The sequence below is a fragment of the Ptychodera flava genome, chromosome 12 (assembly GCF_041260155.1).
Source record: "Ptychodera flava strain L36383 chromosome 12, AS_Pfla_20210202, whole genome shotgun sequence".
In the NCBI taxonomy this organism is placed as follows: Eukaryota; Metazoa; Hemichordata; class Enteropneusta; family Ptychoderidae; genus Ptychodera; species Ptychodera flava.
The window spans coordinates 14,642,271-14,655,499 of record NC_091939.1 but is presented as its reverse complement, the minus strand read 5'-3'; the positions used below and the strand labels follow the sequence as shown (position 1 = coordinate 14,655,499).

The 13,229-nt window shown below is 40.5% G+C and overlaps 1 protein-coding gene across 1 annotated transcript in view; it reads left to right on the top strand.

Annotated features, from left to right (window-relative positions):
* The first annotated feature begins 3,213 nt into the window (after positions 1-3,213).
* LOC139146060 (uncharacterized) overlaps positions 3,214-13,229 on the top strand; it is a 14,837-nt gene continuing 4,821 nt past the window's right edge. The window contains exons 1-16 of the mRNA XM_070717508.1: positions 3,214-3,352; positions 3,553-3,712; positions 4,003-4,165; positions 4,739-5,007; positions 5,336-5,565; positions 6,224-6,430; positions 7,457-7,706; positions 8,493-8,705; positions 8,965-9,058; positions 9,357-9,620; positions 10,010-10,146; positions 10,558-10,818; positions 11,121-11,406; positions 11,660-11,789; positions 12,227-12,478; positions 12,804-13,007. Coding sequence (XP_070573609.1) covers positions 3,553-3,712; positions 4,003-4,165; positions 4,739-5,007; positions 5,336-5,565; positions 6,224-6,430; positions 7,457-7,706; positions 8,493-8,705; positions 8,965-9,058; positions 9,357-9,620; positions 10,010-10,146; positions 10,558-10,818; positions 11,121-11,406; positions 11,660-11,789; positions 12,227-12,478; positions 12,804-13,007 — 3,120 coding nt within the window. The 5' untranslated portion in view covers positions 3,214-3,352. The remainder of the gene's footprint in view (positions 3,353-3,552; positions 3,713-4,002; positions 4,166-4,738; positions 5,008-5,335; positions 5,566-6,223; positions 6,431-7,456; positions 7,707-8,492; positions 8,706-8,964; positions 9,059-9,356; positions 9,621-10,009; positions 10,147-10,557; positions 10,819-11,120; positions 11,407-11,659; positions 11,790-12,226; positions 12,479-12,803; positions 13,008-13,229) is intronic.

The window sequence follows — 13,229 nt, the reverse complement described above, 5'->3', positions numbered from 1 at the left end:
TATGTACAGTGTTGGCCATTCTTTAGAGGAACAGTGTCCATGTTGGTAGAACACAGTGTTACATCAATGGCCCTACACAGATGCAATGACATACGTACACATATTACTTTGAATGTGCCATTGAAACAAGCATATCCATTGGGACTCTGACATTAGTCCATACTAATATGTTAACATCAAAGTATTTGTAAAATAAAAAGTGTGTCCCCAATACCGACGATGAATATAATTTTGTTTCTTTCAAAACAGTGACGATTTGTCCCACATCAAAGAGATCGACTTCGGCCTCGGCAGAAGTTCTCGGGACGTCTATGTTATGGACTGGGAGAAAGAGAGCAACATCACACACATTGCGCTTCAGTTCTGCATCCCTGATGGAGTACCTGCATGGATAAAAGTCAGGGCCATCAACAACGGTATGTATACCCACATTTAGAAATCTCAGTATGAAAGAATCAGTTTTACAGGTGAATATCGCTTCTCCTGAATTTAGACCCACCTAATACCTTACTTGATGGTCATTGTCCGATATTCTGAGAAAAGCATCAAACAGAAGACCAAAGTGTTTTTATACGCACAACTCGATATTGATAACATATTTTAGTTTTCAGAAGGTAAATACCATCCGTCTTTCCATCACCTATTACCATCCATCACACTAAACGGCGGACCACAGTGGATACTCTGAAATCGGACTTTTGTTCATTCTTACTCTAGAAAAGGAAAGTCTAACAGGAACTTCGGGGATGAAATGACTGCTGTCACAGACAAAAGAAAGACAGACTTTCTATTTGTCTGTGCTGCTGCTGAATAATCAATAACAACGTCGAGTCTGTTGCACTTGCGTTGCCCCTTTTATTATCATTAACAGTAAAAGAGACAGACCAAACAATATCATCACCATCACTATGACAACAAGTGTTCTTTGTTTGTAGTTGACCTTCGGGCGGTTGGCTATGCCCCTTCACCATTGGTGGTGGACACGAGTCCGCCGGTTGCGGGAGAGGTGTTCGATGGTACTGAACACAACCACGATATCGACTACCAGTCGTACAACGATAGGATCTGTGTCAGCTGGCATAATTTCTACGACATGGAAAGCGGAATAGGTAAGGCCATTTCTTTCATTCTTCTCTCATTTCTGGAGTTCCAATCTCGATGATGTTATATTGTTTTTACGCTTAATCACTTCTAAAACCTGGTTTTAATACTGGCTGTTTCAGAAAAGTACATCTGGTTCGTCGGCACATCTCCCGGTAGTAATGACACAGTTGCAAGGGTGGAGTTAAGTCATTTCGAGTTCAGAGCATGCAGCGACGACGTGTCTCTCATACATAACGTCACTTACTATTCTACGATAATCGCTGTCAACGCTGGTCACAAGAACCTCGAAACCAGCTTAACAACAGACGGCGGTGAGTATAACATTTAGATAAGAGAGAGAGAGAGAGAGAGAGAGAGAGACTTTGTGGTCTTGTTGACATTTAAACTGAGGTGATATTCGTCAATCGATTTGTCATAATGTACTGTGAAAGAGTTTGGATGTCCTACACCCCAACAATTTATAATTGTTATGAAATTTTGTACACTAATGTCGTTTAAAATTTATCGTCTATCTCCATATAGTCTTGTACGACGCGACGCCTCCAGAAGAAGGTTGGATAAAAGATGGGCTGGACGTAGAGGAAGACATGGTCTTCTCTTCAGAGCCAGCCACTGTTGCTGCTAATTGGGACGACTTCGATGATCCGGAATCGTCAATCAAAGAATACAAAGTGTCCGTCCTGAGAAAACATTCCGATAAAGGTTTGTGAAAAAGTCCTACATATATTATTTAACTCATTTTCCACAACTTGAAGAGAATAGGGAAGTGAAAATATCTTCAGTGTATTAGAAGGTACTTGAAGGGAAGCAATATCACTTTTACTGACCATGATTTGTGAGAATATTATATGTATGTAAGCTTATGTATGTATGTATGTATGTATGTATGTATGTATGTATGTATGTATGTATGTATGTATGTATGTATGTCGAATGAAAGTATAGGTATATTTTTCTTTCGCTTACCGTGCCAATATTCTACACATTATGTAATGTGCATTCTTCATTACAGATGGTATGTCATATCCACTTCAAATTATCCACGAATCAGAAGCAGTGTCTCCTGAAGCAAGCTTTATCAACTGGCATCACTTTCACCTTCACCATGACGACTACGTGCAGGTCCAACTAGAGGCGGTCAACAACGCCCTCGACGGCACCAAGGTTTCTTCTGACGGGTATACCCTTGATCTGACAGAACCTATTGTACGTTTTCTTGGAGACGGGATCTCGCCTGGAGTGGATATGAGATTTACAGTAAGTAAAACAATTATGCACATGCCATGAATTCTACGGTTCAAAGTTCATTATTAATGAAAGATGTCTTTCGCAACGTAACATGCAACAACGATGACAAACAATTTATTTTAATTAATTATTAAGATACAAAGTACTGCAATGGGCATCAGTTGTAAACCTCAGCACTTCCATCTATCGTATTTGACTTGTTCAGGATATACTCATATTTGGATGCAAATTGTTTGCATATGTTTTATGTGGAATAACATAAAAATGCCTTTTATACGCTGCAGTCAAGTAGCGATGAACTTTCGGCCAATTGGGACTTTGAAGATGGCGAATCTGGCGTGGATCACTACAAGCTGAGCATCTATGAAACTTTCGGCGGAACAAGAAAGCGCATCTTTCCTAGTGGGTAAGTTGTTTTGGTTATCATATCGCTTAAGTAGCGATTTATTTCTCGGGTACGATTCGAATTTTGCTCGTAAAAGTGAAGTCTATTCCCGGACCGGAAGCCAAAAATCTGAATCATATGTAGTACCTGATATGACAAGGTCTGCTAGGGGGAGGGGGCAATAAAGTGGGCGTTGGTTTTAGTGAATGCCTTTAGGCGGCATATCTCATCACATGTGAATGTATAACTCCACAATAACACTTTGTTGGAAAGTGGCTATATTTGTAAAGAGTAACAAAGTACAATCATTTATGTTACAAGATAAAGACAACACGAACCTTACGATAAGAGACTAAAAAATCTTTACATGAGCTATGACTTTGGTAATCTAGAAGTGAATCTATGTAATTAAAAGGTTTCATATCATGACTTTTTTATATCTACAAGTTCACCCTTCGAGATACTCTCTGGAACTTCAACGATGTGGACATCGCCGACTCTGGCAAATCTGAGAGAAGGAGGCCACTACAGCCTACGCGTGTCGGCCATTAATGGTGCTGCTTGACAAATGTACAGGACACAACTGGAGTCATTGTTGACTCATCTCCCCCTGAGGTTAGTGTGATCTTTGACAGGTACTTGTGTTGCCAAGGATTGTAACAACTATACTGGTAGCCAACTGGCTCAATCCTTCAGATTTCCCGAGCCGAAAGTTTACCTCTCTCTCTCTCTCTCTCCCTCTCTCTCTCTCTCTCTCTCTCTCTCTCTCTCTCTCTCTCTCTCTCTCTCTCTCTCTCTCTCGATTTCACTGTTAGATGCTCCGCATCGTACTGGGGATGTTAAGTAGAGGTGATGAAGAACTATTTGATGGCTTCGTTCTTGAAACTGACACCGAAGGCATCAAGGCGTACTGGAAGGCTATTGACTTTGAAAGTGGCATCGACACGTACTTCGTGGCTATTGGCACTGACAAAGGTAAGCCCAAAGATTAATGATTTCACTTGCGAATCAAGCATACGACTCAAGTGTCAGGAGATCCGTTTTGTCAAACTGACAACGATCAAAGCTTGTTCATCCAGGGTCTATGGATTCTAATGAGCGAACACGTGACAGAATAGCATCATATGAAGAAGCCTTCTACTCTGACAGAGCCTGATGCTATGCGATTACTCATCTGAGAATTAATCAGTTGTACTTGGTTGCATAATGTTATTTTGTCGGAGTATCAAGTCATGTTCGTTCTGATCTTGTATTTTTTTTTCCAGAAAAGGAAGATGTACTGCCCTACACTGACATGGGACCTAAAGATGGCGGATACATCGGTGGTCTTGCCTTAAACATATCCGACGATGCAGCCGGGCCAGTATATTACGTGTCCGTAAAAGCCCAAAATGGAGCTGGCACAATGTCAGGAGTACTTTCTTCACGGTAGGCTCGAAGTTAGAGCTGAAAATGTTTGCTGGGTATTTGAACTATCAACCATTAAAACTCTATATTGATACATCTTGCTTCAAAAAATTGGGCTACACACCTTAATAATCCAGGAAACATAACAAAATCTATACTATCAGCTGATGGTTCTCCTTTACTCTGTCGATGCTTGTCAGTCAAAGTATTATCGTAGTTTCGTTTTAAAAATAATGATAAGATTGACTAGAAATAAAACAGCTGTAAACGGTGTTCATTGTTTGAAAAATGTCGTATAGGAATTAGCAAAATTAGTAACCAGTCAGTGTTTGAAACAATATATTATTAAAATTAATTGTAATATCAAAATTAACCCATTGTGAGTCTGACGTACAAACGTGACTATGGAGTGAAATCGATCCATTGGTGTAAGACATTTTGTTTCTTTAAAATGCGTGCATGTGACATGCACCGTGACTGACTTGGATATCTTGTTCGCTTTAAGGTGTTATTACTTCCTTTCTAAATAACTCCCGTTCGGCAAAGTCCACTGACGATTACTTCCTCTCAAAATATCCCTCCAACTTTGAACAGCCCTCTCAAGATCGTTCCCGGCGACATGATTGGTTTGGTAATAGACGGACCGGAGGACGTTTTGGCAGAGAGTGACGACATCGATGTTGACGTTGACTACCAAAGGGAAAGTGGGACGGTCACTGCGCAGTTCAGCGGGTTTGAAAGTGTAAGGCACGGAATTGTCCATTATGAATGGGCAGTGGGTAGTTCACCTCTGTTGGATGACATCCAACCGTACATAAGCGCTGGTGTAATATTGTCTGAAGGAGAAGACATTCAAGGCGAAGGTACAATTTCCACCATGTAGTTACCAAAGCATCATGGGTAAAATTTTACTTATCTTGCTGGCAATCCCGTTGGAGTCTTCATTTTGTATAAACTACAGGGTTAATGGAAATTGCGTTGTACTACACATGTATTATACATATTGTACATATTGCATTTTGGTTATATATTACAGTAACTAAAGACAACAAACTTAAAGTAAGCCAAAATGTTTCTAGTAAGTTTTGCCGTCCATGTCGACACAACCGGACCACATTGTGTTAATCTCCTGATCCTCCGCATTCAATATGCAAATATGAATGGTGTGTTTTCCATCCTTGACTTGGACAGGTTTGCATGGCATGGGGCAAATGCAGTCATTGCTCCCACTTGAGCCAAGCACCACGTACTACGCAACGGTCAGAGCTATAACTGGTGCTGGCAATGTATTGGAAGCGTCATCGGACGGGTTCACTGTTGATACCACAGCGCCCTCTATTCACATCAACACAATTGGGGTCAGCGCTAGCGCGGACAATAGTACAACAGAAATCAACGATAATGATTTCAGTGTTTATCAGGTAAGTACAGGGGAGTTCAGTTCATACATGTATGCACTTACTAGCTCTGGAAATGCTCTGTTGTAATCTTGTATGTATCTCTGTCAGTAGTCGTATAAAGCGGCAATCCTCGATCTTTGTTTCTCGCAATAGTGCTTCGTTGGCATCGGCTTATGATGTAAATATGTTAATACTTTGTTCTCCTTTTAAAGTTGTGTTCAGTCATTCAGTTTGTTCAGAGATAAACCTGACAACAAACCTGCCCCTTTAAGTACTTCATAACTGTATTAGCTACATGTTCTTTACTTAAGTTTAGTCTTTTCTCGATCCATCATTTGCTACATGTTCTTTTCTTAAATTCAAGTCTTCTCTCGATCCATCAAGATCATACAGTGGAGTTCCCATTACCGACAGCAAATCCCTGTTTCATTTTTCCATCTGGTAAAACAATCTCCAGCTGACGTAGATCTGACGCAAAAGTGGCCCTCTTAACTAATCGTTTACCAATCTCAATATCCGACCCTGTCATTTGTATATAATAGCGTATAGTGTGTGTTTAACCTGTTCATTCGAACTACAAACTATTGAAAATGATTTTTCGTAGGTGAGCTTCGGTACTTTCATGCGATTCTCCTTGACCAGTTTCATTGTTAAAGTTATTTGATTCTTTTACGACCAGAAAACTTCTGATGCACTCTCTGCTTCATGGAGGATAGAGGAGGAAGAGAGTAGCGTCATTTTCACCGAATTCTGTTTTGGAAGTTACCCGGGAGCTTCAGACATCTTTAATTGCACTGGAACGACAAACTTTGACAATATACCCAACGCTCTAGTGCATCCCAATCCCAGCAGGACAAACATATTGACGTTGAGGACAATAAACAAGGTTTGTCTAGCACGATTATTATTGTGCACGTGCTCAAGTACATGTATTATGTGCATTTTGAAAGCATAATGAGTGGTGTCAAAGGACGTGAAGTCCTTTGGTAACAGTGACGAGCAGTCCAATAACTTGGGTGTTATTGGATGCAATTTTGACCTCTGGCCTCATCGCGGTTTTATGCCAGCGACTTCCTGATCAGACTGTTTGAAGAAAATGTATCTTACTATGCATACAATAAACGAAGACCAGTACAATAAAAGTCTAAATTACTGAACTGAATCTGTTGGTGTAAGATTTCTTCGCTGTTGGGGTTTAATTTTTGCATTTAACCACTGCAAAGAGACACACTTGGCTCTCTGAAAACATATTTTCTATTTGCTAAATTTTACTTTGAAAGGCGTACAGTCAGGCGATTCACAGCATTCTGGAATTTATGTTCTAGTACATGGTACACTACGATATTATCTTCAACGCTTTGCGTCTGAGACAAAACCCCTTTGGTATCAATCTCAGTGTATAACCTTACAAGATACACCAGAAGTTGTGTTGAATTGTGATGCGACCTGGAGTAATGAATACTCAGTTTTCCATTTTTCCAAGTTTTGCCTGACTGGCCCTATTGAAGTGAAAATACGGCAGTATCTACATGTACAATTCTCAGTCACTTTACAGACTTAACTCGACAACTCATATTTCAAAGCAGGCAGTCTCGTGAGGTCTCGGGCTGTTTACCCTGCACATGCAATAAAATAGGACTTCAATCAATAGCGTCAACCAAACATTGCTTTGATACTTTTTTGCAGTAACTGCATTGGATGTATAAGAGAAACAGGTGCATGATCTAGCATTTGAAGAGCAGATAGAATCTGGCCAAATGAGGACCTAATTTGAACAACAAAGAGATTGCAGCCTCAAAAGCTGTACTATTACAATTATGAAAGTTAAAAATTAAAATATTAGATCTTAGATCAACAATTACTCTCAAATACTTTGAGGACATAATCGTTTCACTTTGTATATACACGTTAGGTTGGTCTCGGGCAAGAACTCACAAGGGGCGGCGGGGTCACCGTAGACCCAACACCACCTGTAACGGGCAAAGTCATTTGTCCCTTGTACATCAGGAGCGTCGATTCGTTGACCTGTACGTGGACAGACTTTGTGGACAGTGAAAGTGGTATAGCTTACTATGAATTCGCCGTTGGAACAGCCGAAGCAGATGACTCCATTTTCGCTTATACATTCGTTGACTCGTCAGTCAGCGAATATGATGCCAGAGGTATAAGTTCTATTACAAGCGATCACTTGTTTTACCCCTGTTGGTGACCAATGCTATTTAGCCACGCCTTTTTTAGAATGTTAGAATGTAAATTTGATTTGTGATTGTTTGAAAAAAATGTTGTTTCTCTCATTAAAGATCATTTAAGGTAGAGTGGACCTCGGGGACAGATATTCGGACTCTCAACTTTTTCAAAAAAATTATGATCTGCCACTTGGGCTCATTTTGAAGCTCTTGGAGTAAGAAAAGTTTTCAGTGTCCTAAAGTATTTTTCCCCATAGAGTTAGATCATTTGTTTCTCTAGTACCAAACTTTGCATGGTGACCCCTGATTTTTTATTCTTGACTTGGTAAGAGAATGCTTGAAAGTTTCATGGAAGAAGGTTTGAGTAAAAGTTTAAGTCCTTTACCTTCGAGGTGCATACAGTCTTAAAATAAACTTCATGTAGCAAACCTTATTAGTAAGATATTTTTATTAAATGATTGTCTGCATACGGGCTTCTCAGAGGGAAATAATACAATTTTGCTTTCAGGGTTTTTTCCAATATTCAATACATGCCTATTTAAATTGTTTTGTGTCAACCGAGTCATTCTCTGTAATGGCTGACTGCTTCTCTGCTTTTCTGCGTTAAATTATAAACATTTGAATGCATTCCTATATGTTGTGAGCAAAATACTTGAGGGTACGAATTCATACACTCTAGATTTTCAGCTTGAGTGTATCGCCTTTTTTCTACCAACATGGCTTTGTCGATTTTCTCAAGAGAATTTTCTTTCACTTTCGAAGGATTTGCCAGCGGACCGTTGAAACCAGGTATCTACTTTGTGACAGTGTCTGCCACAAATCACGTGGGCGATTCAGCCAAGGGTTACTCATCAGGAATCGTCGTAGACGAGACTCCACCAATCGCCGGGAACGTCATGGAATTGTCCGGTGTTGATGAAGTTTTCTTCGATGACACCAAACCTACTACTCCCTCGGAATGCTTTGGTTCTCAGGGTAAGCTTAAAATGGATGCTAAAATGGGAATTCTTAGCTCGGGCGTACTCCAATTGTACTATGTAGCACGGTTATTTTCACGTTTTCACACACACCAATAGATGACTGTAATTGCATCATCAAATATTCAATTTGTATGATATGATCAACACTATATCATCTCTGATAATGTAAGACGGTTTCGTATCTTGTGAGATAATGAGATTAATACGATGGATTTTCTTTAGTTATGATATTTTCTTGTTAAATATAATGTCAGGTTGCAAAGAGGTAGATGCCAACTGCCAGAAATCTGTTGATCGAATCTTGGTTGCCTGGCAACCATTTCAAGATCCGGACAGCCCAATCGTCAGGTAAGATTTTGAATGTAAATGCCATTAGTAATACGTGCCTCTACGACTGTGAAATTTCGAAATGCAGGTCGAATGTATAAGCATGCTTTGACGTTTGTGAAGAGGCTCAGCACTTATTTTGTGTCGTAGTTTCTGTTAAAGTCACTGACAATGTCAAACAGACGGTAGACGTTCATAAAGAATGACAGAGGATTACCATAGTTTCAAAGGATTATAGCTTACCTGTTTCGTCCTTACAATATTGCAAAAGTTAAAGATAGGGAATATTTTCACAACTTTGATCATAACATGTCCGTAGGTATCAAGTCGCTGTAGGCACTACTGCAGGTGGAACACAGATTCGAAGTTTTCATGACGTTGATTCTACCGATGGATTGAGAGCACTGGTTACCAATATCGACCTGTACGATGTTCCTAGAGTGTTTGTTTCAGTTCGTGGATATAATGCCGCTGGCTTGTACGCAACTGGGACGTCGAATGGCGTCTACATCAGCAGAGTCAGCGCTGGACTGCCACCCATAGGAACCGGCTATGTCTGGGATGGAAACGAGGACAGAGACTTGTAAGTGAAGTTCCAAGAACTATATCTCAATACTTTTGTCCTTTGTAAGTTAAACATCGCAGAGTTAATATCTGATCCATTGAAGTAAACTGGTGTTCCTTTCTCGCACAACCTGTGTAATTAGAGAATTTGTGCACAGACTGACATCCACGAATTGCAGGACAAAGGCGAGAGTTCCCGAATCTCTACTTGTTTGTCTAATTATCTTAAGCGGTCCAAGGAAAATTATGACCACAGAGAAAATGGTCATCTTGAATAAGACTTTGAATAAGTGTTTTTCATACCAACGAGGACAGAACCATAATGCGTAATGGCATACATGCACCTGGCATTGAAACTAGATTTCAATTCGTGTATAAGATATCTCATCTGCAAAATTAATCTTTCAGGGATTTCCAGGACAACGCGGAGCAATTGTCTGGACAGTGGAGTTTCAATGGTGATCCTTGTCCCATCTCGAAATACGAATGGTCAATATTACGGTTTGATGGCAGTGAAGTGCAGCCAATGACAGAACTACCTGAGGGTAAATGCCTAAATACTTATAATTAACAGCCAAATATAGCGCTGCATACTTCGGCAGCCTTTAATTTGGTTATGAAGGAGATATTTCTGATTACTTACCTCGATAAAGGTTAAAGCTCCACATTAGCAATTCTTACTGTAACAGCTTGAACCCCAACTCTGGGTCTGGCGTATGATGGACAATGTTACGTCACATTCTCTTCAATCCAACTGTAAAATTATTCTTCAACACAACTATAGTTATATTCTTCAATACAGCCGTAATAATATCTTGACCGTTTATCTGTTGCTGTCAAGTAAAATATGCCAAAACTTTTAAAGTATATCATGACCCGTGTAACGGACGTAAGTTTTAATTGAAAGCCTCGAAAGATATAATCATTATTTTTATTACTGTTTTCATAATGTACAGGAATGACATACGGTGTAAATGACGCCCTGAACATGAAGGACGGCGAGTCATATTACGTCGTGGTGCGAGCCACGAACCTGCTCGGTTACAGCTACTCTCTTCGCTCTGACGGCATCACCATTCAAAGGGAACCGCTGCTACCCGGTCACGTCAGGGACGGTGACGTCATGGGCTACGACATCAACTTCCAGGCGTCTGTGAAGTATCTAGCCGGCAACTGGGACGCGTTTGGCATTCACCCTTCGCGATACACCGAAGAAGGTATAGTGCGACGATGAAATTATTAAGTGATTCATGGCTATTCAGTTTGAAATGGGAAATTTCTTCGCCGATATTTATGCGAATGGGAGACGTCAGCAAAGCCGATTTAGCAAGGCTGTTTTTTCATCGATATCGACAGCGAGATAAGCCAAAATCTGCCATTATATTAAGTTTATTTGCAATATGCATATCAGTGACTTCACCTGCGCATTTAGAAGCAATCAATACCTATAATGATTTGGCCGTGAAGTACTATGAGTCTCAACTACCTTTTAACAACTCCGTTTTCTCTGTTTACTAAGAATTGGGTAATTTTGAGGAGCAACAAGTCATCGACCATTACGAAGTAGCCGTTGGAACCGACAGACGCTATCCTAACACCAGAGACAACGTCCATCCATTCTTCAATGTGGGACTGAACACCTCTCACACCTTCCATGGTCTCAACTTGGTACCCCGCAGACTGACGTATTATATTACTGTCAGGGGATACAGCACTTCAACGGCCATGGCAGAAATGACGTCAAACGGGATTGTGGTTGGTGTTGGAGGGACCGTTTTGTCCGCCGGGGAAATTGATGTACCTCGGTAAGTAATTAAACAGCCCTCTCGTGACACGTATGCCACCCATACTCTCAAGTTAGAAGACAGTGATGAGATCTTGGTGAAAATAGTTATCAAGATGTTCGCACACATGTATGGGGGATTCATAAGAATTGGCTCCTTCAACGAATCTGTCGTATGACAGTATATTTTGACCTTCTGTTTGTGATTTGCATCCTGCTTTGCTAACATCTAGTATTTTAACTATCTAAAGAAATGCTTTATATTTTTTGTTTAGGTTCATTGCCTCTCGGACTACAGTTAGTATATCGTGGGGCAAATTTGAGTTCGGCATGCCAGTTCTTTTTTATCAGCTTGGAATTGCTTCAGATGGTAACTTTACGGATACCGTACCCTGTAGTGACCTTGTAAGTTGGCATTTGACTTTTCACTGACAAAAAAAAGCAATTTTATAATCTACCATAATTCATTCATTCCTTACGCGCTTTGAAGGATAATAGTGAATGAAAATGATATACACGCTAACAATTTACTACATTCAGGCCAACTGGCAGTGTACTCAACCAGTTGCCACACCTGTAGAACAATGCAACTGGACGCACACATTCATATTAACGCTATGGTTCACCCTCAACTTCAACGCTCCAGAAAAGCTAGGATTTACATTGCTAGAAGATTTGACACAATCGTTTCATAAAGACCAAAGTCCATCACACAAATATTACAAATAAAAGAGGCCAGTGTTCGTTGAACAGCCTTAGATAATAATCCTATGTCCTCATTAGCATAGAGGATTATTGAGAGGCTCAATTTGTCAACTCGCGGTGGTTTTTTGTATTCTCAGCAAAGTTTTGACCAAGACAATAAACCCGAGGACGGTTTTCAACACCTGTTCAACGCCTATCCTTTGATCAACACTGGAAAGGATACCCTTGTGACGATGACCACCCTACAGCTGAAAGACAAGACAACATACTCCGTTGTTGTCATAGCAACGGATGAATCAGCCCAGTGTTCGTTGGTCACACGAAAGTTCAGCGTTGACTTGACTCCACCTGAAGAAGGTACTATACAGGTTGGCGCGTTCAGTGAACAGGTAATATACATATAATGTGTCATTTGGCTAAACAATGCCAATTGTTTCACGATATTATTTTGTCTATGTGTTTACATCAATATAGCAACGTTTCTAATACTTGTCCGGTGTGTGGATAGTTCTCATGCGAGTTGTGCCGACAAGTTGTGCCGACTACAGCGTGATGTCAACGCTGATGCGAAATCACTAACGTCTTGTGATCAAGCGGGAAGTACAAAAGTGAAGGGAGTTAAACATATGCACGTACAATTGTGCTTTGCAAGAACAGGTATTTATAGTTGAACTGTCAAATCTGTTGACATAAGCAACTTCCTGTCATTTCCAGGCGATGGCGTACACGAGCAGAGGAGACATGCTGGTCATCACTTGGGATGGTTACCGTGACGACGAGAGTGGCATCAAATCCTATTCCTTGTCGATCTATGATGGCATCTCATGTAGTGGCGGAGACGATCACGTGATGTTACAGGGTGGCATCGAGGTCTTGGCCAATGACACGCAGTATACGTTTGTGGATCTTACTTTACAGGTGAGTCATTGGTCTTTGAACTGACTTGTTGACTGACCGCTTCGTCAATAAGCAAGCGAGATACATAAAAGACCCTCAACCGATAGCTTAGTCATCAGCTTCTGCACACTGATGAAAAAAAAATTCAAGTATAACGGGTTCCTAGAGCACTAGATTGTAGACTTCGCGGTATTCGAGAGTTTAAGCGTTCTTTGGGATACATGTTTATCCCTTGTTTTGTGT